The sequence below is a fragment of the Onychomys torridus genome, chromosome 14 (assembly GCF_903995425.1).
Source record: "Onychomys torridus chromosome 14, mOncTor1.1, whole genome shotgun sequence".
NCBI lineage: Eukaryota > Metazoa > Chordata > Mammalia > Rodentia > Cricetidae > Onychomys > Onychomys torridus.
The window spans coordinates 53,669,636-53,693,899 of NC_050456.1; the positions used below are offsets into that span (position 1 = coordinate 53,669,636).

The window sequence follows — 24,264 nt, forward strand, 5'->3', positions numbered from 1 at the left end:
TGAACCTTTTGTGAGCTGTGAAAGAACACATGCTCCTACATGCAAGTTCATTCAGAGCTTGAGAAAAAATGTCATAAATTGGGATGGAAGTAAGGAGAGTGTCAGTTGCTTGTAATGTAGTTATTTTCTTGTTGATTATAGTTAGCCCACACTGCATTAGCCACTGAAAAATTTCACTCTGTTAACTCATTAGTCTTGGCCAAGAGGATTGTACGTAACATGTTTTCTCTTTCATAGTGATTGATGATGCAGCCAAAGAAGTGGTGTACAGAGATTATATTGACATCAGTGTTGCGGTTGCGACCCCAAGGGTATGTGGGGCAAGGTTGGGAGTGCTTGCTTAGACCCTGTCTTAGTCATTTGTCTAAGCTGTGATAAGACCCACGACCAAGGCAGCTCACAGAAGAGTTTATCGGGTGGGCTTCTGTTTCCATCATGACAGGGAGTGTGGCAGCAGATGTGATGCTGGAACAGTAGCTGACAGAAAAGCTAGCTAACTGGCGATGGCATGGCTTTTGAAATCTCAGAGCCTGCCTATAGTAAGGCCACACCTCCAATAAGGACACACCTCCTAACCTTCCTAAACAGTTCCACCAACTTCAGACCAAGTGTTCAGATCTATGATCCCAGGGGGCCATTCTCACTTCAACCACCACAGATCTCACCTTATTTACATTAAAAAGTAGATCATATGGAAGGGATTGTTTCTACAATTTTATATTTTAGAGTGTCATTCATAAGAGTAATTTTTTTGTTGTTGTTGTTTTTTTAAATCATACCACATTCTTTTATCTTTGTGTAAGTCTTTTTAGTTCCAGTGAGTTTAGGGTGTTCTGGTAAGGGAGACCTGTGGATGAAATCAAGGAAATTATAGCTATAAAAAGTACTGTTATTTTGTAACTGAAAACAACCTTTCACTCCAGGGTCTCGTGGTTCCTGTCATCAGGAATGTGGAAACTATGAATTATGCAGATATTGAACGGACCATCAGTGAGCTAGGAGAGAAGGTACAGTAGACGGAGTGTGTGGATGAGCTGCTGAGCAGTTGAGGGGACACAGCCTTCAGAAGTTGTCATTGGTCAGGCATCTGCCAGAGCCTCACATGCTCAGGTGACAGGCACCTCAACAGCCAGGGTCTGCTGGGAAGAAGTGTTGATTATACAGTCATGCTCTTTCTCACAGTCACCTTAGCTGGATACCTGTCTTGTTTGCCGAAGTTTGTACTACTGATCTCAGATAAGAATTTTCTAGATTTACTTTTTTTGGAGTGAAGATATCTGGTTTGACTTAATGATTCAATTATGAACTTGTTTTTAGGCCCGAAAGAACGAACTTGCCATTGAAGATATGGACGGTGGTACTTTCACCATTAGCAATGGAGGAGTGTTTGGGTCACTTTTTGGTACACCCATTATCAACCCCCCTCAGTCTGCCATTCTGGGCATGCATGGCATCTTTGACAGGCCTGTGGCTGTGGGAGGCAAGGTAAGAACCATCATTTTTGTGATTTTTTTTTTTAATTGTTAAGTGGCTATAAGAGAGAAATTAACCAAATCCTTATTATAAAGCATGCACTGTAATTTTAGGCTTATGTTCCATTTCTTAATTACTGAATGATAGCTAAGTCACTCTTTCTCAAACTGTGATCTTCGGATATCAACGTCATCTGGGAGCTTGTTAAAAAAGCAAGCGCTGGACTAGAGAGACGAATCAGCAGTTAAGAGCATTTGCTGCTCGTGGCCTGGGTTCACTTTTCAGCATCCACATAATGGCTCACAGCCATCAGTAATTCTAGTTCTGAGGGATCAGGCACTTTCTTCTGTCCTCCTCAGGTACCAGGCGTGCACATGTGCACATGATGCATGTAGGCAAAATGCTCATTCACATTAATGTAACTTTTTTGGAAAAAGCAAATTGAAAACAGTTTCCTTTGGACCCCAGTTCACACCCACAGAAGCAGAAGCACAGACGTTGTGATGTGTTAAAGTCTGAGGACCACTGAGCCAAAGAGAATTGTACCCAGGCCTCCGGGACTTGCTGCCATGCTTCATTGTCCGAGTGCCACAGGGAGTCAGGGGTGGATAGAGTGGGAGACATGTTCTTTGACCCTGGGAGATGGTACAATACACTGCAATCTATGAGCTGTAGAATTGTATGAGAAGATTCTAAGATTTCTGGGAACTCAAGGAATGAGGCCAAAGAGCTTGAGTTAGCCATTGGAAGATAAGTTAGTTTAAAAAATAAGAAGAGATTTCTGAGACTGCTGTGTTTGGAATGTTTTGGGGTCACTGAGTCCTTTGTCCATCCAAAAACCACACATCTTCTTTCTGGAGAACAGTTCCGCACCTAGATTTACACATAACAGGTTTATTTTTTTATTTATGGATTTTCAAGACAGGGTTTCTCTGTGTAGCATTGTCTGTCCTGGAATTCTCCATGTAGATCAGGCTGGCCTTGAACTGAGAGATCTTGCCTGTACCTCCTGAGTGCTGGGATTAAATGTGTGTGCCACCACGCCTGGCAGATAGCAGGAAATTTGAACTCAAAAGATTAATTTTCCCCCTTAGAATAGGGATATAGTGTTAAAGTGTTTGTCTTGTGTATTCAGAGCCCCAAGTTTGATAAACCAGGCATGATAGTACATGCTTGTACAGCATTTGGGAAGTAGAGGCCAGAGGATCAGGAATGTGGTGTCATCCTTGGTTGTACAGTGAGTTTGAGAATAGCCCTTGCTACATGAGACCAGACATGGAAACAAACAACATACATTTTTCTCTTTAAATTGTAACTTCAACACCTTTAATCCCAGCACTCAGGAGGCAGAGGCAGATGGATCTCTGTGAGTTCGAGGCCAGCCTGGTCTGTAGAGCCAGTTCCAGGACAGCCAGGGGGATACATAGAGAAACCTGTCTCAAACAACAACAACAACACAAAAGATTGTAGCTTCAGAGTAGCTCCTACAGGCAGCCACAACCCGAGAGAAAACCTTCCTTTAGGTAACAGATTAGCGGGTAGAGTATGGTATTGCTTATTTGTTTTAAGGCTGTTTGAGGAGCCTATTTCCTTGTTTAAGCCTTGCTTCTTTCTGAGTCCCAGAGCTTTGCACTAAAAGTAAGCTTGGCCTTCATAACAAAGCCAGGTTACCCAGAGGTGGCACAGTAGGAAAAAGTTGGAACTACAAATGCTGGTGTGGGCTGTGCCTTCTCACCTCTTTCCCTCAGCAGAGCTTTCTCTGCTCTGCAGAATACAGACCTGTTGCCCTCTTCTCTCTGCAGGTGGAAGTGCGACCTATGATGTATGTCGCCCTGACCTATGACCACCGGCTGATTGATGGCAGAGAGGCTGTGACTTTCCTCCGAAAAATCAAGGCAGCAGTAGAGGACCCAAGAGTCCTCCTCCTAGACCTTTAGGAGGAGGCCACACCCTACCTATTGATCATGCAGGAACTGAAAACCTGTCTTCTCCCTGTCCCCTCATCAGTCCCAGGTTAGCCTGATATCAGGCAGGCACCATGTTGTTGGCCTCAAGCAAGGAAGCCAGGGCACTATGTAACCAGCTTTCACAGGTCTTTTCTTAGTGTTCCTTCCAGACTCTTCCTCTCTCTCTCTGCGTCCCTCTCTTGCCTTATGATATCATGGGCCTGAGAGAGGGAGAGAGGGAGAGCCTTAATGGATGCTCATTAATATTCCTGCCTTTCTTCCAGCCCTCTGCAAAGACAGTTTCGCTTCTCCCCGGTAACAGTGTACTACAGGGATACCACCAGGGACCATGTGATTGAGTTTCTATCTTTGGAAAGTGTTCTCCAGAGATGCCTGGGGTTCTCTGCCTCCCAGGCTCGAAGCCTCTGTCCTGGCTGTGCACATTCTCGCGGGATACCACCTGTGTGGAGGTGTTGGACCCAGGCCAAGAGGCGCTGCTTTGCTTCTTAACTGACCACCATTCTGAGCTGTCAGTGGCTTCATGGTGCCTCTCTACCTCTTCTGGGAAGCACAGGCTAGGGGACTTGGGGATAGGCAGGATGGTGCAGAGTCCCCTGAGGTTACCTATTGTAATCACAGATGGGAGTAGAACCCTGGCTTGCCCTCACAGACTCCATCGTATGCTCACACTGGGAAGATTGATTTTGGCATAATCTGATACAACTGTGGTCATACCAACCCTTCCCGGGGTTCTAGGAATCTAGGACATGGTTCTCATTTAGAGCAGATTTTAGCACATCATGGCAGTGGGACAGAGCCTGGTGAAGGGACTGGCTCTGACCAGATCAGGTTGTCTAGAACTCTTAAATTCAAGGTGGTATCAGCAAGTGATGGGAAGGGGCTGTTCTCTCCCTTTCTGGGTGTGGCCTGTGGGAAGCTAGGCCTTGGTGCCTCTGGCTGGACACAGATACAGGGGGAGGATGGACTGGTGGGAACCAGCCTCAGGAGTTAGTGCATAGTGATGAAATGGAGGATGTCATCTCTAAGGCACTGCCCTTTGGGTACAGGCACAATCATTGGGATTTCTTGTCACATGGTAAAATGCAAATCACTAGGTGTGAAAGCTCCTAGGCTTTGTATCCAGCTGCACTGAGGCCTGAGACTGAGGCTGACTATTGACATGGGGCCATTAGTGCTAAATGCCCTTTGTTCTTGTAATCCAGGAACAAGCTGGGGGGAGGGAAAGGCCAGTACTGAGTGCCTGCAGCGTCTGCTACTACATCGTCACCATTCAGAACTTGTAACAAATATTTAAAGAGACTGATTTTGAATGAAAATTAAAGGGCAAATGTTCTCAAACAGGGTTCCAGCATCTGTGCTCCTTTTGACCCTTGAGGTTGTGCAGCCCCTGGTTGGCAACCGCGATGTCTTTATCATTGAAAACTCCTTCATCTGGAGTTGGCTATCCTGGGGTGTCCTGAGGCCCCCATCCCAGACTTCAGACATGTTAGTGCTATGTTAACTGCCAGCCAGGGGAACCCACCAATCTCTCAATATCTGGGTTCCTTTCAGGGAGCCCTATGGTCCTGACAAGCCAACTCTTGAAGAGAAATCATAACTCCCACCTATGTGAAGCCCTTTAAAAACACTAGGGGACAGTTGCCCTTTTGAGGGGCTTGCATTATTTCTGAGATAGAGTGGAGAGACATGAACACTTCTAATTTCAGTTGGACTTAGTTGCCACATGTGTACCGAGATGTTTGTGGTTAGAATGAACAGCGAGAGGTCACCTCCTAAGTTTAGAACAATAATATGTGAGGGACAATGGTCAGGACAGGGTTGGTCACTAACTTAGAATGACTACAAGGGATAATGGGCATGATGGAGTGCAGGCCTCAACACAGCCTGCCTTTTCCATACAGAATGTCATCTGTTGTTCCTGCTCGCAGGGAGGCCTGGGGAGGCCTGACACAGGAAGAGTGGGGTCCTTAAGCAATTGAGCTGGTGGATGGGTTCAGTGAGCCATGAATCAGGTGCAGTGCTTGATGTGCTACAGAGTTATTGTTTCCAGGAAACTTCCGGAGTAACCGTTCTATTTTATTGAAAAGCCACACATAACCACTGTCAGAACTAGGACCTTGGTATTCCAAATCAATGGCTCAACAGAGTGCCATATGTACAGTACGTTAGCTAGATGAGCCTAGAAATGGCTTGTACTTCAAAAGCAGCGGCTGAAGCAGGTTAGTGTTATGGTCTACCACAGAAGGAACCTACACTTGTGAGCTGTTGTGAGCGGTTGGTTCTAAGTTAACCTCCATCCAGAACCTCTGTTTTCTTAGTAGAATCTTCCATGGGTTCACTGGAGGTCAAGGTAGTGTTTGCCTCAGGCACTGTGATCTTCTAAGGTCTGTTTTCCTCTCCTCCCTTCCCAAGCCTGTTCTGTAGAGCAGGAGCTGCTTCCTTGCAGGCCTCTTTGACTGACTAATGATGCAAAGACATCACAGAAAGAATAGGCTTTATTAGCAACTGGACAAACCCCAGGGGCTGTTAGGATTCGGGCCATGGAACGTTGAGCTTTCCTTGTCCTCTGCTCCAGACTCGGAAACAGTAATCTGTGTCATTGTGTAGCCCCCCAACTCCCCCTCACACACACACACACGAGTGTTTGGTGAGTTCTCTGATTGGTGAACTATGCCAGATGCCACCTGTGGTGTTGATCAAGTGAAATTTTGTTGCATGTGCCACACCCCAGCGACTGGGTTGTCCTGAGGCAAGCCTTCACACCTAGGGAAGGGGATGTGGTCTGGAGATGCCAACTTACCCAGTTCTTCAGAGACCAGAAATACCTGGCCAGAAGCATTGGGTAAAATTGCTCTGTATGTTCTGTGGTGTCTCATTCTAAAAGTCAGTGGGCAGTGAATTGAACAGAGCTTCATACCAAAATGCAGAATGGAAAAGAACACCTGAGAAAGAATCTTCTGTTGGTCCTGTGGGGCAGACTCTTCTGACACAGGAGAGCCAGCCAGAGAATAAAGCTCTTTTATTCTATTTTCAAACTCAGTCTACGTGGTGACGCTGTATTCTTACTCCACTCTTAACCCTGTTGGCTTCTCTTCCCCCACCTCTGCATTTTACTCCTCAGAATAACCTTCCGAGTGCCCCGACCCCTGTGGAACAAGCATCCTCTGGTAGAAGCAGCAGCTCACTGGGATGGACCCAGAACAGTCTTGGTTTGGGTCTACTGAGCCACAGGTTCAGTGTCCTGAGATGTCCTGAGTGGTGTACAACATGGCAGTGCCACCAGATTCTCACTTGGCTCACGGTGTTAAGTAGTTTGGAGCTAGAGCAACAGAAGGCATCCTTTAACGTGATGGGTCCCAGCTAAGGGTGCAGGGAGTCTGTCGACTGTTGAGCATAGGTTGCTCAGCAGGCTGCACCGCACTGCCCCTCCAACAGCTCCTACGGGGGCTGACTTCTTTTAGGACAGGCAGTCCTCTGAGGCCCAAGCAGGAAACTGCCTTCGTCCCCTGAAGTCCCCTGACGAGGGCCAGCCCAGATGGCAGCCGATCAGGAACCAGGCCAGCTTCTTTGTCCACTTACCCACCCCTTACCCCATTAGTCGGCTCCATTGGATACCACTGAAGAAGGGGTGGGACTTGAGTTGGCTGGTGCCACCATCTCCAGCACCTAGGCGCCGCTGGGGGTCAAACTGCAGAAGCTATGGGGGAAGACAGTCAGCACCCTGCATCCCTTCTCCATCATGGAGGTAGGCACCCACCTCCTGAAACGCCTGTCCTCAAAGCCTTAGGCTGCTCATTCCCTGCTAACCCAGTCAGTAACCACCGCCCCATGACATTGGGGGTAGCTACCACCGGCATTCTGGGCATTTATTACCCTAGTACTTTACAGCACTTATATTGGACAGGTGGTTCCCCCAGCCCCCACCCACGTCCCAACAAGCCATCTCTAGGCCAGCCAATACCTCACCTCAGTCAACAGAGAAGCTGCTGGGCCACCCAGCCACTCAGGCAGCTGAAGTTGGGTGTGGGCCTGGAATCCTGAGGGGTGGCTCTGGGACAGTGCCTGGAGAGGAGGGGGAGACAAGGAACAGCACTGAAAGACACTTAGGGAAGCTGACACCCTAGTGGCAGCCAAGACTTGCCCCACCCCCGTGACACATGCCAGGAGGAAGATGTCTAGTGGCCTTTTGCGAGGATCTACTAATGACCCAGACACGGAGTGCAAGCTCAGGAAAGGGGACTTAGGTTAACATCGGGGTTAGAACCTGAAGCTTGTTGGAAGCATTATCTCCGATGTCTTTAGAGTGGACTCTATTGGGAACAGCACTAGAACTTCCCTCCTTACAGGAAAAAAAGGCCCCACACGCCACACGCCACACGGCACACGCCACACGGCATGTAGCCATTGAGGCCAAGGCAGGAATGTGGAGAGGAGCAGAAGGATGTTGTGGTAAGGATGAGCTGCAAGAAGACGGGAGGAGAGCCGTGTGGGGCTTAGGGCTGTTTGTGTAAAGGGTTCTCGGAGGCCCTGAGCCACTGGGAACCAAAGCAGGACAGGTCTGGCCTTTCAGTCACATCACAGTGTGCCAGTGCCACTCAACTGTAGTTTGTCCAATCCCCTGTTCCCAACCTAATTGGCCCCAGATGTAGTTCTGGGCTCTTCTGAGAGGAATAGAGAGGGCGAAGCCTTATCAAGTGGGTTTTCTGTGTGTGTGCTGTGTGCATGGGAAGGCCAGAGGTTGGAGCTGGGTGTCTTTCCTCTCCTGCCCTCCACCTTTTATTTAGTTGTTTGTTTGTTTGTTTGTTTGTTTAGAGACTGGGACTCACTGAACTCGATATTGATTGACCAGCAAGCTCTAGGAGTCTGCTGGTCTCACCCCAGGCCCTGTATTGGGGTAACAGATGTGCGTCATCACACCTGACTTTCACATGGTTGCTGAGGATCGAACTCATGCTTGAACAGAAGGCAGTTTACCAGCCCAGCCACTTCTGCAGCCTGCAAGTGGGCTTGGCTGACCGGGCTGATTAGAGAAACTGCTGGCTCCATGCAAGAGCCTCCTTCCACCTTCCAGCTGAGGTCTAGGGATTACAGCCTTGAAGGGTGTGTGGGAGTGGGCAATAGGAAGAGACTGGCTATAATCCAGAAGCCCTCCAAACCTCAGGCCGGGCATGCTCATCCATAAACCTCTGGCTGTCCCAGCTTGTATCATTCACATCCTTAGCGATAGTCCCTTGTGTGGTAGGAGTGCTAAAGTCTTGGATGGCTTGGTGGCAGTGACTTCCTCTATTGCTGGTGGTCTTGTGGGTAGAGGGATGTCCAGCCCTAAGGTCAGGCATGGAGAACCAGGCTGCCTCTGTTTTGACCCTAGCTGGTTAAGCCTCTGTTCAACCTATAATCCATGACCCCCCGCCCCCCACTAGGGCTCTATACCCTGCCCAGCTACTCACTGTTCCTGTAAGCAGTTCATACAGAAGTGACCCATAACTCCACCAGTCACAGGCTTCAGTCAGCTCAGAAATGCCCCCAACCTCTGTGAGAACAAGAACACACGTTCTTTCTGTTGGCATTCTAGTACCCCCTGCCCTTCCTCTGTCCTTAACCCGTACAAAAGCACCCGAGGTCTAGGAATCTCCCCCAACTCCCATCTTGCCTGGAGCACTGTACAGGCAGTCCACAGCCTCCTGGCTGCACTGGGGCTCCACTTCTGACCACTGGCCAAAATATGTGAGTCGGATGTGACCTTGTCCAGGGTGTGTAGGGAGGGATGATGGGACAAAGTTTGAAAGTAGCGTCATTGAGCGGCCAGCATCTCTAAGCAATCCCAAGGCTCCCCCAATACAATCATGTGAGGGGGCTGAATGTCATCCCAAGTGGAGTCTCCCTAAGGGTATGGCCCCTTGCTGCCCAGGACTTAGGGGTGTTCCTGGAGCGGTAGTCCCAGGCTTGGGTCTTCTGTACAGGGCCAGATGGAAGAAAGGGAGTGGAGAGAAACAGCAGGTAGCCTTGTAATCTTGGGGGTCCTGTTGACTCTGGGCTCCCACCTGAGGAGTAGGGTTGAAGCAGGGGAGGCTGGGGCTCCTACCTGCCTGGTCCAGAAGCAGGTTCTGTGGGTTGAGGTCCCGGCACAGCACCCCCTGCTCATGGAGGGCCTCCAGTGCCACCAGCATCTCCGCAGCCCACCGCTTCACCTGCTCCTCCCTCGGGCTCCAGACAGCTTTTCCACACCCCAGGCTGGCCCTGTTTGCTGATGGCGGGTTCTGACCTCTGCCTCGGCCATAGGCCCCTAGCACCCGGTCAGCCCCTTCCCGTACCCAGTGGAGCCTCCGGTTGGGTGCAGGGTTCGAACTCTGGCCAGCTCGCCTGATTTGACTGCGCAAGTGGCCACACGGGGCTTCTGTGAGGTCCGAAGAGCAGAAAAGACTGGTCCTGGCTGAAGGTTCGCTGTCAGCCTCTTTCTGAAGCTGGAGGGATGGGATCTCCTTGGCTGGGGGAAGGCTCTGAGAAGTCCAGGGAGGCTCCACTGGGAATCTGTCCTGCGCCAAGCTGTGGCCTGGTGGGAGCTTTGCAGGGGTCATGAGGCAGAGGTGGGTCTTGGGCTGGACTTTTGACTTCTCCTGGGCAGAGCCAGGCTTGAGCCCAGAATATTGAAAGTGGGCCTGGGAGAGTAGATGTGACCAAAGAGTACCTCCTGGGCCAAACAGGGAGAGTGTGGGAGGGAGAAGAGTGTGGACACTAGGTCCAGGCCCGATCCCACCCCACCCCTCTCCATTTCAGCATGCCCACCGCCTGCTTCTCAGGGCTCCTGGCCTTGCTCAGCCATCTCATCACCCTGCTCTTCCCCTTGTGACCTAGGACACACTCTCCCCTGCTCTGACCTACTTCCGGGGAGCTCAGCTTCCCAGCCCGCACACCTGATGCTCGTGAGCTTGGATTAAATGGAGCACCAGCTTGTTCGAATACCGGTGTTCAACATGTCGTACTTCCTCTTATGTCTTTTAGGGAGAGTGGTGTCACAGAAGGCAAAGGGGCCAAGCACGGATTTTCAGTGCCCACGCCACGACCCAAGGATGTGCCGCACATTTTAAAGTCACTAAGTATCAGCTCCGTGGCTCAGTCCCTCCCTTTACGGTTTTCAGCACCAGCCACTCTGCGGCCATTAGGGGCGGGCACTGACCAGGAAAGTGCAAAGAGCCAAGACTAAAGCGAATGGCCACAGAGGAGAAAGCTGAATGAACGCCCTCTTCACCTGCCTAGGGCGGGGACATCCTCCGCAGGATGCCCCCTCTTCCCTGGGCACCACAGAGAGGTTCGCAACAGCCTGGTTCTGCCCTCAGCCTTCAGAAAGACTGGGCTCCCTGTCTGTGCCACACATCTGGAGGAAGCTGCACTCCTCCCCAGGGCTCATCAGGGAGGTAATGGAGTGGGGGGTGTGGGGCGGGGAGAGGGCACAGGTCCCCTCACCTTGCACATGCTCCAGATGCAAGAAGATGGAGTCCTCACTCACAAAGTATCGAAGTAATTTTGTCATGTAGGGCACTCCGTGTGGGATGATTGTCAGCCGCTCCTGGCTTCCCATGTGGCACCTGGGAAGGCCCTGGGGAGGGGCAGGGCATGTAGATGAGTTGATGTTGCCTATGCTCTGGCTGCAGGACACCAGGATAGGGATTGGAAGGCAGCCCTGAGCAGTCCCGGGTCCAGCCCTCACCCCTCTAATCCCATGGAGTCTAATGTCCAAGGGTGAGGTAGTGTGCATGTATGTCAGTCTTGGAGGCCATGCCTGGGGAAATGCTCAGAAGAACAAGCAGCTTTGGACTTTGGAGGGAGCAAGGGCCCCATATGTACATTCTGGGGAGAGGAGAGAGGGCAGGCAGGGGTCTCAAAAGCTCTGAGAACGTTCCAAGGAAGTACCACTGGACAGCACAGCTGAGTAGCACGTGCCTTCACAACAAAGGTTCCTCCCGTTGCTGGGTCCTGGACCAGCTGCACCTGCCAAAATCCAGGAGGCACTGGTCATGGTGTGTGTTAGTTCTTGGGCTTTCCATGCTCTGAGGAAGACATCCATCCTGTCCTAGTGGCCTCCCCTGGCTCTACCCAAAGATCTAAGCTCTGGTGCCTTTTCCTCCGGCATCCGGGATGCCTACCCTATCTCGAGTGTTTTCTGGGCTTACCTTCAGGAGGGCTTTCTCACATGATCTAACCTCCTGTCTCCACTGGTTGTGAACTCCACAAGGGGGGGACCACGCTGTCAACTCGGGATCCCCACAGTTCTGCAAAGTTCAAGGATGATGTAGGTACCTCACCTATGATGGCAAGTGGTCTAAGATCCTCTGTTTCTGCCAGAACCCTCACTAGAACACCCATCCCCCTAGGCTGTCCACACTAGCTAGGCTCTATACGGCCAGAGGATAGCCAAGGTCAACCCCTCACTACAGGCTTTGGCCAGAGCCCATCACCCTGTCAGGGATTAAAGGTGGCATGGCTGAAGTTCCTAGTAACTATTCAGTTCTCCTGAGGTTTGCTTACAAGTGAAGCTAGGCATGGTGGCGCATGCCTTTAATCCCAGCACTAGGGAGGCAGAGGCAGGCGGATCTCTGTGAGTTCGAGGCCAGCCTGGGCTACAGAGTGAGTTCCAGGACAGGCTCCAAAGCTACACAGAGAAACTCTGTCTCAAAAAACCAAAAAGAAAGAAAGGAAGGAAGGAAGGAAGGAAGGAAGGAAGGAAGGAAGGAAGGAAGGAAGGAAGGAAGAAAGGAAGGAAGGAAGAAAGAAAGGCAGAGGCAGGCAGATCTCTCTCAGTTCAAGGCCAGCCAAGACTACATGGTAAATTCTTGTCTCAAACCCAAACCAGCCAGGCAGTGGTGGCGCACGCCTTTAATCCCAGCACTTGGGAGGCAGATGCAGGTGGATCCCTGTGAGTTCGAGGTCAGTCTGCTGTACAGAGAGAGTTCCAGAACAGCCAAGGCTACACAGAGAAACCCTGTCTGGAAAAACAAGCGAAGGAGCTGAGGCTCTTGAGAATGTGATTGACAGACCAGGAACTGCCTTGCTACACTTCCTTTTAAATAAAGTGTGATCATGTTTAACACCAGCCACCCCAGGCTGCCCTTTGGTAGTAACTCTCCATCTCTGGCTGGCTTTGGTGAGAGGTAGTGGTCCACCCACCACTAAACCTTCTTTAGCGTTGGACCCTTGAATCATCTCCTAGGCAGGCAAGGGTGGCCCCGGCTGTCGGAGAGGGAAGGAGTGGCCATATGGCTGTGTCAGAGCAGGGAGGCAGGATTCTGTCAGGATGAGGGCAAAGGCCAGACAGCACTCTGATGTCACTACTTGACCAGACAGGCTGGCCAGAGGGGGAAGCTGGGCCCACACTCCCAGACAGTGGTGAAAGCTGTAGCCTAGTGATGGAGTGGGGAAGAGAGCCCTGGATTACTTCTTTATGCCCTAGAGGGGGTGAACATATGGCCTCATACATGCTAGTCAAGAGCTCTGTTACTGTCTAGGCAGTGATGGCGCACGCCTTTAATCCCAGCACTCGGGAGGCAGAGCCAGGCGGATCTCTGTGAGTTTGAGAGTACACAGTGAGTTCCAGGACAGGCAAAGCTACACAGAGAAACCCTGTCTCAAAAAAAAAAAAAAAAAAAGCTCTGTTACTGACTTAGCTAAGGACCCCAGTTTCAAACAAACTGACCAAAGAGGAAGAGGAATTATAAATACCCACCTTTGCTCTATCACTGGTTTACTAGGTCATAAACAGGAAAGCCCTTAAAGAAAGTCGTGAAAATATCAGACACTTGCCAAGCCACATAGTTTCTCTGAACCTTGTTCTTGTGGTTTTGTGTGTGTGTGTGTGTGCATGTGTGCGTATATGTGTGTGTGTGTGTAGAGGCCAGAGTTGATGATGCTGGGTGTCCTCCTTAACTGTTCTCCATCTTGTATTATTATTATTATTATTAATTATTATTATTATTATTATTATTATTATTATTGTATTCTATCTGCACGTAGCCTACACAATAGAAGAAGGGCACCAGATCTCATTACAGATGGTTGTGAGCCACCATGTGATTGCTGGGAATTGAACCCAGGTCCACTGGAAGAAGAAGTAGTGTTCTTAACCTCTGAGCCATCTCTCCAGCCTCACTCCATCTTATTTTCTGAGGCAGTCTCTCACTGAACTTGGAGCTCACCTATGCAGTTAGGTTGGCTGGCTAGCAAGCTCCAGGGATCAGCCTGTCTACCTCCTCCATGTTGGGGTTACAGACACATACCCCAGCATGCCCAGATTTTTTATGTGATTGCTGGGAATCAAACTCAGGTCCCCTTGTTTACACAGGAAGTCCCTCATACATTGAGCCATTTCCCTAAGCCCCCTAAAATTGGGATCACGGCAGTTCATAATGCTTTATAGCATCATTGTGCTTGTTGATAAAAGCAGAGAATCTGGGACATTGACAATAAAGCGCCTACTCTGTGCTAATGACTTTGTACAGCTTATTTAAGTGCGTACTCCCCACCAGGTGGGAGTCAGTAGTGAATCGCTTCATTGATGAAATTGAGGTTCTGAGAAGTGAAATTACTCACTTTTAACCCTACTGCTAAGAAGTGGTAGCATCAGAATTTGAATCCAAACAGGCTGATCCTGGAGTGGGTAAGTGCCTGCCGGGGTGGCCCTTGGTGTCTCCATCTCTAGTAAAGTGAAAGCAGGGGCTGCCGGAGCCCCAGGACCTCCTTCCTATATCAGGGCAGCAGTACCCTTTTTGAGCACAAGAGGTCTCCCTCTAATGGCTAGAGACCTGACTCAGGAGGGCCTTGGCTCCCTGACCAAACTTGTGCAATACTTGAAGAGGCAGAAAACGGCTGGGGCAATTTAAGAAATTTTCCCACAAGTATTGACACCCCAGATGATTCCCCACCACCCTTCCCCAAGTGGGATTCCCCACCACCTCCTTCTTGGTCAAGCCCTCTGATTTACAGTCGGAAACTCAACAAGGATGGGAGACAGAAATTAAAGAGGGCCCGTGCATCAAAACCTCTGTATTCAAAACACATTACAACCCATTTTACAGAAGAAATTAGACTTAAATGTTAGCAACAATTATCTTAAAGTTAGGTACAATAGTGAGTTAATTTCTTTTCCTCCTTCCTTCCTTCCTTCCTTCCTTCCTTCCTTCCTTCTCTCTCTTTCTTTCTTTTAAACTTCCTTCTCTTCCAGTGTGTTGTTAGAGCAGGCATTTTCCCATTGATACAACCAACCAAACAAATGAAAAAATCCTCTGCCTCTGCTAAGTGGCTTGGAGGACAGAATACCCAGCACCTGACTCCCCTGAGTCTTAGCCTTATTCCCTTTAAGACAGTCATTAAGGGGCTGGGGATGTTGCTTAGTTCGTAGAGTGCTTGCCCAGCATGTGCGTGAAACCCTAGGTTTGAAGCTGGGCAGGGTGGCTCACGCCTTTGATCCCAGCATTTGGAAGGCAGAGGCAGGCAGATCTCTGTGAGTTCCAGGCCAGCCTGGTGTACAGAGTGAGATCCAGGAAAAGCACAAAGCTACATGGAGAAACCCTGTCTGAAAAAACAAAAAACAGGATTGGGGATTTAGCTCAGTGGTAGAGCGCTTGCCTAGCAAGCATGAGGCCCTGGGTTCAATCCTCAGCTCCAAAAACAAAAACAAACAAAAAACAAAAAACAACAGCAAAAAACCCCAAACAAACAACAAAACAAAACAAAAACAGAGAGAGAGAGAGAGAGAGAGAGCGCCTGAATTTGATCCTCAGCATCTTGTAAATTAGCAATAGTGGCATATACCTGTCATCCCAGTCCTCAGGATATGGAGACAGGAAAATCAGGAGTTTAAGGTCATCATTGGCTACATCTCAAGTTTGCAGCCATTCAGGGCTACATGAGACCCTGTCTCAAAAGTGGGGATAATTATTAAAATATAGCACTGCCAAGCTTTCTGCATGATGGAGTCCATATAGCTGAGACACAGAACACTGGATTTTAATTAATCCACAAATGGGGATGTTAGCCTCATAATTGGGAAGATGGAAGACAATTATGGCCCTACACACACACTCCCTCCCAAGGGGCTAGGGAAATGTCTAAGTGGGCAAAAGGGATTACTGTGAAGGTATGAAACCTGGGTTCAGATCTTCATAGCCAGGTAAGAAGCAGCATTGTTGGGGAGCACAGACAAAGGGTCACTGGGTCATGCTGGCCACCAGCCAGTTCAGTGAGAGACCCTAAGGGAATACAGTAGAGAGGACAGAGTGGGACAGCTGCTTCCTGTGTGTGCTCATGGGCACATGCATGGGCACACATGCATACACACTACACAATGGAAAGAAAAACCAGAAGGAAGGCAGGGAGCTCTGGGGAGCATGGAGATACAGTGTGCATTGTTGAAACACAATAAGGCCTTTCTCTAAAGACACACAAGAAATCTAGATCTTCAGTGGAACCTTTCATGAAGCTAACAAGTCCCAAAGCTTCGAAGGTGTTCTTGTTTGTTTTTGAGATGGGGGTCTCTCTATTATAAGCCCCGACGGACCTACAACTTGTTATGTAGACCAGGCTGGCCTCAAACTCACAGAGATCCACCTGCTTCTGCCTCTCCCAGTGCTAGGATTAAAGATATCATGCCTGGCTCAGACAGATTCTTAAACTCAAAGGCTCAGCAGGGAACAGATGCTCTAGCAAAGTTGGAGCAGAGGGCAGACAAGGCCAGTGCCTCCTTTGAAGTGGGCAGCTCCTCCTGGGCTCCCTACTGCTTCGTGGGAATGTGAGCCCCTCATTTCCAGATCTTTTATTTTTTTTCCAGGAGAAGCTTGAAATATGGACTTTTATATGAAATCTGCACATTTGGAGATGTTGGTTACAATTAAAAAACAAAAACAAGCTGATGTGGTGGCACACACCTTTAATCCCAGCATTCAGGAGGCAGATGCAGGTGAGTTCGAGGCCAGCCTGCTCTACAAAGTGAGTTCCAGGGACAGCCAGGGTTGTTACACAGAGAAACTCTGTCTCAAAGAACCCTCACCCCTGGAAGAAAAAAAAAAAGCAAACCAAAAACAAACAAACAAAAAAACAACCAACCAAACAAAACCACATGTATTTGAGCCAAATAAAACAAGAAGCAACTCAGGAGACCTTTCTTCCCTATGCCAGACTCAGCATGGCTCTCTGAGGAGGTCCAGAGGGAGGTGGGAACAATCCCCGAAATAGCCCTGAGCATCCTGGCTGCCTACCTATCTCTGACACACTCACCTCACTGCCCCCTTACCACCTCCATCCCTCCCTGTCAGCCCCACAGCCAACACCTTTAAGGGGGGCAGGGTTGTCCTAAGCAAGCTCTTGGCTCCCTTCCTGAGCCTGAGGGCTGCCACTGGCAGACACTGGTACAGCCCTGCCACCCGGATCTGCCTGGGCAGAGCCGTGGAATGGGAACGATAGCCCTAACACCTTTCCTAATTTGGGGAAATTCCTGTCCCTGGCTTGGGCATAACCCAGGGGAGGAAGAAAGCCCCCAGGAGGGAGCTGGCATTCACCACCTGAGTATCTGAGAGAGGGTGAAAAGGGAAAGAGGCGATCTGTCTTTTTTTTTTTTTTTTAATTTTTGGTTTTTCAAGACTCCATGTAGTTTTGGTGCCTGTCCTGCATCTCACTCCATAGACCAGGCTGGCCTCGAACTCACAGAGATCCTCCTGGCTCTGCCTCCCCAGTGCTGGGATTAAAGGCGCGCGCCACTGCCGCCCAGCGTGACCTCAGCATCTTAATGCGTACTTTCACTGATGTTTAGAATGTTTTGCACATGCGCACGCCCCAGGATTGAACAATTCTGAACCTTCTGAGTCAGATTCCCTTGGGGACTCCTATGCACGCACATCTCGAAAGCTCCAAGACTGTCTAAAATCAAAGTGCAAGCGGTGTGATTTCAACTCACTGTTTCCCAAAGTTCCTTAGTGGGAACCCCTCTCTTCCTAACTGGCATCTCACTCAGAGACATGGTGTCAGTCTGTCTGTAAGAGCAGCTGCGCTTAGCCAAGGTCAGGCTGTGGCCACTGGGCAGTTCAATGGGAGGGGAGGCTTCGACAGATGGGAAGCTGGCTGGGCCTTCAGCTGAGCCTGGGGCCTGTTCCAGGGACCCAGGAGAAGCAGCTGGAGCAAGGCCTAGAGATGGGAACTAGCACCTCCCACCCTTGTCGCTTGTGCTCAGAGCCATCAACCACGCTTCAGTGTCCTAGTAGGTGCCAGGCCTTTCCAAAAATCGTTCCGTTTCCTTCCCTGATCACCCCTTTGGGGCAGAATTCCCACCCTACTTTGCTAATGAGGAAACCGATTCTCAGCACTGTGAGGGGACTTGTTTATGGTTCATTGGCCAAACCCAGACCCTCATCCCTGGCAGCAGGCTGCCCTCCTGTGTGGCAGAGAATCCCACATCGCTGTCCTTTTCTCTATGGCCTCCCAGACCCACCAAAATTGCCCAGTGCTTTAAACTACACATTCTTGGGTTCAACCCTAGAAATTCTGATTCCATACGTTTGGCATGGAGTCATGATATCTATATATTTGAGAAACTTACCAGATTACTCTCATAAACGGCCAGTTTGGGAAAGAACTGTTTAGAGGAGCCTGGGCTAGAGGCAGAGGGCAATTTGATACAGGCTCAACTCTTTCTTTCTTATTTATTTTTTTGGTTTTTGAGACAGGGTTTCTCTGTGTAGTTTGGTGCCTGTCCTAAATCTTGCTCTATAGACCAGGCTTGCCTCGAACTCACAGAGATCCACCTGGCTCTGCCTTCTTTCTGAGTACTGGGATTAAAGGTGAGCGCCACCACCGCCCGGCCCAGGTTCAACTCTTATATGACCTCTTTGTCCCTCAGATTTCTCTACTTCAGTAGGGGTTAGGCCATCATGGCCTGTCTTCTTGTCCACCCTGAATTGAGGGAAAGGAAAATGGTACAAGACAGGGTCAGATGAGGGCGGGCATACCAGAAGAGAAAGGGTGTGGGCTGCCAAGGCCCTGGACAACACAAGCCATCTCACAGAAGTGCATATGTCCACTGGCCAGTTTGGGAGGAGGGCATTTCGGCACAGGAAGTGCTCAGCTGTGTGTGTCAGGGATACTCAGGGCTGCAGGCCTGGTGTGCAGAGTGAATGTAAGGTGGAGGATTGTGGGAAGTGGGGGTGATCAGGTGGTGAGTGCTGAAGAGGTCCCTGGGAAAAGCTCCTCCCACAGTCTCTGAGGGTTTCCTGTGTCAGAGCTGGAAGGTAGAGGGGAACAGAAGGTCTCTTCCCATTCTCATTTCCTCTCTAGAACCTGACTGGTAGATTTGGGGTGAGGGGAGAAGGGCCACTGGACTCAGCTGCTATCCCCTCTGAGCCCCCACATCACCCTCTGGATGCAGGCAGCTGCTGCAGATGTCTTCCTGTTGCAGAACATTTGTTTACACTGTGTGAAGATACATCACTGTGATTGGTTTAAGAAAGAGCTGAATGGCCAATAGCTAGGCAGGAGAGAATAGGTGGGACTTCCAGGCAGAGAGGAACTCCGGAGATGAACCTAGGGGTGCATGAGACACTAGCGAGATGCGGAACAAGTTGGACATACAGAATGGAAAAGAGGTAAGAAAGCCACATGGCAGAACATAGAAGTTATAAGAAGAGCTAGTTGGGAACGAGCCTAAGCTAAGGCCAAGCTTTCGTAATTAATAAAAAGTTTCCGTGTTGTTATTTGGGGGCTGGTGATCCAAAGATAGTCTGACAAGAAAGATCTGCCACACCTCCCACCTCCCTCCCTAGCCCACCTCTCTCCCTCACCCACCACCCGACTGTACACATCTGCTTCCCTTCCCACACCCGGTGCTTGCTCACCTTCTCAATGATCCCAACCACCTTGCATCCCCTCAGCTGTTCCAGGGCAGAGCTCAGTGTGCGGATGGGCCGGAGCCTCAGGCTGCTGAAGCCCTGCAGAGGAAGGAAACAAGGCCTCAGCTGTGGCTGCCTCAGTTTTGGCTGCGGACAGGCACTTCTGGATGCCAGGAAAGCGTCCTGGGGGCCACAGTGGGTAGGACTTAGGGTCCAGGAATACCCTGCCTCAAAGGGACAGACTGAGCAGAGGACCTGTTCTTGACTCAGAGTTTGGGGGTACACTGGTTCAAGGCACCCAGGTTGACTTTTTGCTCAGCTCTTACCGGGTCATGCTAGGAATGCTTCTCGGGGACTTAGAAGCCCTTTCTCCAAAAGCCTTGTCTACAGAAGGCAGATGCTCTCAGGGTTTGGGGTGGGAAATTTAGACAGCCTACTTTTGTGAAAGGAAAGCCGCAGGATGCAGTGACCTGGGAGCAAGCATGCACATTCCAAATACTTGTGGTGTGCCCACTCACCAGAAACAGAATCCAGAGGTGCTGAGTGTACATATGAGAATGGCGTGGAGTCCCATGCAAACTGGGGTGGTTGTCTATGTCATGCATGCCAAGTGCTCTGTGAGGCTGAATGAGGTGTGAGGGTGTGTGCAGGAGAGAGAGGAAGGATGGGAGGGCACCCCTGGCTCACGCTTGGACTCACACCCTCCACTACCCACTCTTCCCTGAAGCAGGAGGGGAATGGGGGTGGGAAGTGGCTGTCTCTCCCAGAGTCTTCCTCTTCCTTAAGGCTCCAGGGAGGGTCTCCTCACCGTGTTGGGGCTGGCTCCACTGCCCAGTGTCCGCTGCAGGTGGCAGTTGAAGATCTCCTCTGCCCTCCGTAGGTACTTGGCAATTTTCAACTCCACAGCTTCACATCTCTCCTTGTTGGGGTCAACTGTGGGGGTGGGGGTGGCGGGGTCACCATCTGTGGTCACCTGGGCTGCACCCCTGCCCTCTATCCTGGGCTTTCCTGGTGGGCTGAGATGGCAGCTCCTGTTAACTACCTCTGCCTATCACAGCTGGCTGATGGCTCCTATTTCGCAGACAGTTTTAGCCAGCTCATCCTCTGGCTCCATTGGAGCTCCTGCTCTGGGGTGAGAGCTGGGGATGAAGAGAAAGATGCAGGAGGAGACTGGGAAGCACACTCACCCCTCAGCCAACTGCTCTTCACAGCTGGTGCCCACCACCTCCCTGGCTGTTCTCATAGCCCGGGAAGGAACAAGGGGAATAATTTGCAGAACCTTTTCCTTCAGAAGAGGGGAGAGAAGCTCCCAGAATACAGTGCTTCCTCTATCTCCGCCAGCCACGGAAAAGGCCAGGGTGGAGACCAGATGAGCTGGAAACGGAATGCACCAGGCACCCCTGAAGCCTAGGCATGGGAGGGTCTCTTCAACAGAGAGTTAGGGAGACTGTGACCGTGGCCACAGACTCTAGAGTCTCAAACTGGCCTCAGCATGGAGGCCAGTTTGACCAGCCTGACCAGCCCTTCTCTTGCCCCCATAGGCCTGGGACCTCCCCCTCTCCAGAACACTTGCCAGACCCTACCCTGGACAACACACATGCTGTCCTCCAGCATCCCCATTAGTTTTCATGTCTAGAAAATGTCCTGTGCCAGGTCCGTCTACCTCTTCCCCGCCTTTGCCGGCCCCCCCTTGCTCTCCTCACCCAGGACTATAATTACATATCCACCTGTCAGTCAGGCCTCTCCCCTCATCTGGAGTGCAAGCTTCCACGGGGCCACTGCCCAGCCCAGCTCCATGGCTAGCCAAGTGCGGTGGGTCAAGTACACAGCCACAGGAGCAGAAACAGTTCCAACTCCCGATGACCCCCTTGGTAGCTCTGGAGCCTTTGAGGAGCCTTGAGCAAGTTCTTTAACTGCTTCATGCCTCAATTTCTTCATCTGGAAAGTTTTATGAACATTAGTTCTTGCCCAGAGTCACACACGCTTGTAGTCTGAGCAGTCAGGAGACTGAGATAGGAAGACCAGCCTGGGCAACAGTCAAAGACCTATTTCAGATAATGATGGTAATAATAACTCCTGTATACTTGTAACTACGTGCAATAAACAAGTCTATTAATGGGAGACTCAAACGAGTTAATATAGGTAAAGCCTAGTGGGGTCTGCCATAATATATTCAAGTCCTCATTATTGTCCTTCACGGAGGCCTGGCAGGGTGAGTGCTCTGCCCCACACCCCCAGTATAGACATACAAAGGACCCTTCACTGGCCCTTTCCCACCCTCCTTCTGTCCCCAAGCACCCCGGCCCTCACCATGTACACCACGGAGTAGCACGTCCACACCATTCTGGTAGTGGTTGAAGGCTGCCTCATAGTCTTCACTGACATCTCGCTCCAGTGCCAGGCGGATCTGTATAGCTGCATCTACCAGGTAGTCACGTTTGGTCACGTCAGGGGTCCCGGCAGCTACCCGGTTACGGATCTGTTCCAGGTACATGCAGGCCTGGGACCGTGCTCGTGAACAGGGCTCCGGCTCCAGGCCTGGGCCAGGTGGACATTCACAGGCTACCAGGCTCATTGTGGACCTTCCTGCAGCTGTGACCTGGAAGAAGTAAATGCACGAGGAAGGCCCTTGCTGGGAGCCACTCCCCTACCTGTACTCCAGCATCCTCCACTAAACATCGGAGAGACTGATATCCACGTGCCTGCCGAGCTGGAGGGGTTCTGGAGGGGTTCGGGCTAACGCTGATAAGGTCCCTTTCATTGAGCCGGGTCCTACCTCAGGGGTGGTAATGATAGAATAACACAGCTGGGACCTTTCCTTTCTTTTCTGCTCAAATTCAATTCCACAAGTACTTCCCCAGCATGTTGTAAGGTGTGGAGCATCCGGGAGCTGGGATGCTCGTGGTCCACAGCCGCCATCAAAAAGTGTCCACAGAGCAAACTCAGTGTCTGGCACACACAGTAAGCATATCGAGGTCACACACAGGCTCGAAGCTTCTGTTCCCACAGGTTCCCGTCCCCTCCCTCCCCCCGATCCCCCACTTTCCTTGTGGAATTTCCTTCAGCCTTGGGCTTCAGCTCCATGGTACCTCTCCCCCTAGACAAAACACATGTCTAGGCTTTTTGTTAGCTTTGCCCCTGAGGTCAGGAGTCAGTGTGTGAGGAAACCCCTCATTCCCCAGGCACCAAGCGGGAAGTGCAGAGCTCATCAAAGGCCCTTGGCAGATGAGATGAGTGAGTGAGGACAGTTCACGTGGAGTTCAGGGATTGTCAGGGTGAGTCGATGGTTTTTCCTCCTGACTCTCAGAAGACCCGAGGGCCAGTGCGTCCTCCCAAGGACCTGACACCAACCCCTCCCTAAGTAATGTGTGACGCCAGTGGCCCAAGGGACAAGAATGGGCAGCTGCTAGTGGAAGCAGTCAGCAGCATGGACTCTGTCCCTCCCGCAGTCCTAGAAGCCACCTCTGCTGTCTCAGGGACCCTGGAAAATACCCAGGGGGAGTTTTGATCACACAGAATAAAGGGAGAGGTGGGGGAGGAAACACACATCTCCAAGCAGCCAGAAGGTTGAGGCCAGGGGATGGAGAAAGGCGGCCTTCCTGCTCTGCCAGGCCCAGCAGGACAGGAAGCTTCCTGGGCTGTGTTCGGGGGCACCAACGCCTGCTGCGCAGGGCTGCGGGGTTTCGGGTCGAGCCGCGCGCCTTGGACTGCACACACGTCCAGCAGAGCAGCGCGTGCGCGTCCCAGGCACACAAGGTGCATCACTCCGGGGGACATCCAAGGCAGGGAGAGGAAGGCTCCTCCTCGCCTGGCAGGCTGACTGAAGAGCCGAGCAAACACTGTACCTGTCCGCGTGCCAGCTCCGGGCGTCCGGGCTCACGCTGTCCCTTCACCTCCGCAAGGGTCCGTGCCTACCGCCCTTCCGCAGGTGCCTGGGGGGAGGGGGTGGGGCGTCTAGCCTGGGTGCCTGCTGGCCATTGGCTACGGATGAGCTCATCCTCAACCCGTTAGAATAAACCTCCAATCATCGTCCTCCTGGGCTTCTGACAGCTCTTAAAGCCCTAGAGTTTGCCAGGTCTGACACTGGGACTGGGGTGGGAGTGGGAATGGGTGGGGATGGATGGGGATGAGTGTGTGGAGGGTGGAGAGAAGAGGTCTAGGGTCACTCAGGGATGTGGGAGGGGCTGCCTCAGACCTCTGGGCCAAATGAAACGCACCACGCACTTCTGAGACGTTTCTCATTCTCTACTTCAGTTAGTCAAGGTTTCTTAGTTGGGTGCGTCCTCTGCCCCAGGGTCTAGGTGTAGGTATGCCTCTATGGCCTCGACAGATCTGCCCGGGTCTTCCTGGGCATTAAGGTCAAATGAGTCGTACAGAGTTAAGCAGCGCAGAGGCTGTGGCCTAACCTGGAGTCAAAGGCATTACCAAGAAAGCCGCGTCTGACCCGAGCCCCTCACCTGTCAGACCCACACTGCGCTTCGCTATGGCCTTGTCTCTTTGAAAGCTTTCCACAACGGTACCCTCTGACTCCTCTTCCTCCTCCACACTCTCCCCCCCTCCAATCCCCCCCCCCCCCCGCACCCAGAGTTGTTGCTTTCTCTGGGGTTCAAACTCGGGTCACCAGGCTCAAATGACTTTACCCACTAAGCCACCTCACCAGCTCCAGATTTATCTCTTTATTAATATAATAAAATATCTGGAACCCAACAAGCTACAACAAAACTAAAGCATTACCCGTAGAATGGGAGGGAATTTTGGAAATCGTGCATTTGATAAGGGTCTGGTATCCAGAACATACAAAAGAATTCCTACATTTTGTCTTAGTCACTGTTTTCTATTGCTCTGAAGAGACACCATGACCTGGGCAACTCTTATGAAAGAAAGCATTTAACTGGGGGCTGGCTTACAATTTCAGAGGTTAGTCCATATCATCATGGTGGGCTGAGGGCTCGGCAGCATAC

The 24,264-nt window shown here is 50.9% G+C and overlaps 2 protein-coding genes across 5 annotated transcripts in view; one reads left to right on the plus strand and one right to left on the minus strand.

Annotated features, from left to right (window-relative positions):
* The window catches only part of Dlst (dihydrolipoamide S-succinyltransferase), a 26,496-nt gene extending 20,017 nt beyond the window's left edge, over positions 1 to 6,479 (plus strand). The window contains exons 12-15 of the mRNA XM_036206194.1: positions 238 to 311; positions 924 to 1,007; positions 1,318 to 1,485; positions 3,276 to 6,479. Coding sequence (XP_036062087.1) covers positions 238 to 311; positions 924 to 1,007; positions 1,318 to 1,485; positions 3,276 to 3,410 — 461 coding nt within the window. The 3' untranslated portion in view covers positions 3,411 to 6,479. The remainder of the gene's footprint in view (positions 1 to 237; positions 312 to 923; positions 1,008 to 1,317; positions 1,486 to 3,275) is intronic.
* On the minus strand, positions 5,918 to 23,256 carry Rps6kl1 (ribosomal protein S6 kinase like 1). Of its 4 annotated transcripts, none has more exons than XM_036206191.1 (12): positions 23,149 to 23,256; positions 21,614 to 21,902; positions 20,112 to 20,236; positions 19,310 to 19,402; positions 11,609 to 11,707; positions 11,379 to 11,426; positions 10,902 to 11,034; positions 9,523 to 10,128; positions 9,091 to 9,180; positions 8,888 to 8,970; positions 7,407 to 7,502; positions 5,918 to 7,137 (listed from the first exon to the last, which is right to left on the minus strand). In XM_036206191.1, exons 2-12 carry the CDS (start codon positions 21,876 to 21,878, stop codon positions 7,027 to 7,029), a joined length of 1,749 nt encoding a protein of 582 aa, XP_036062084.1. In that variant the 5' UTR covers positions 21,879 to 21,902; positions 23,149 to 23,256; the 3' UTR covers positions 5,918 to 7,026. The 4 variants fall into 4 exon arrangements, with proteins under 4 accessions (XP_036062084.1, XP_036062083.1, XP_036062086.1 ...); XM_036206190.1 differs by having other exon boundaries at positions 11,349 to 11,426; XM_036206193.1 differs by lacking the exon at positions 11,609 to 11,707.
* Positions 23,257 to 24,264: the final 1,008 nt, after the last annotated feature.

Coding starts and splice junctions, on each gene's coding strand:
- Rps6kl1 (XM_036206190.1), bottom strand. CDS start 21,878: ATGAGCCTGGTAGCCTGTGAATGTCCACCTGGCCCAGGCCTGGAGCCG. Junction 11,035..11,348: donor CTCAGCTGTGCTGTCCAGTG/GTACTTCCTTGG, acceptor GCCCCTCCCCAG/GGCCTTCCCAGGTGCCACAT. Junction 9,181..9,522: donor CCTGCTTCTGGACCAGGCAG/GTAGGAGCCCCA, acceptor ACCCTGGACAAG/GTCACATCCGACTCACATAT.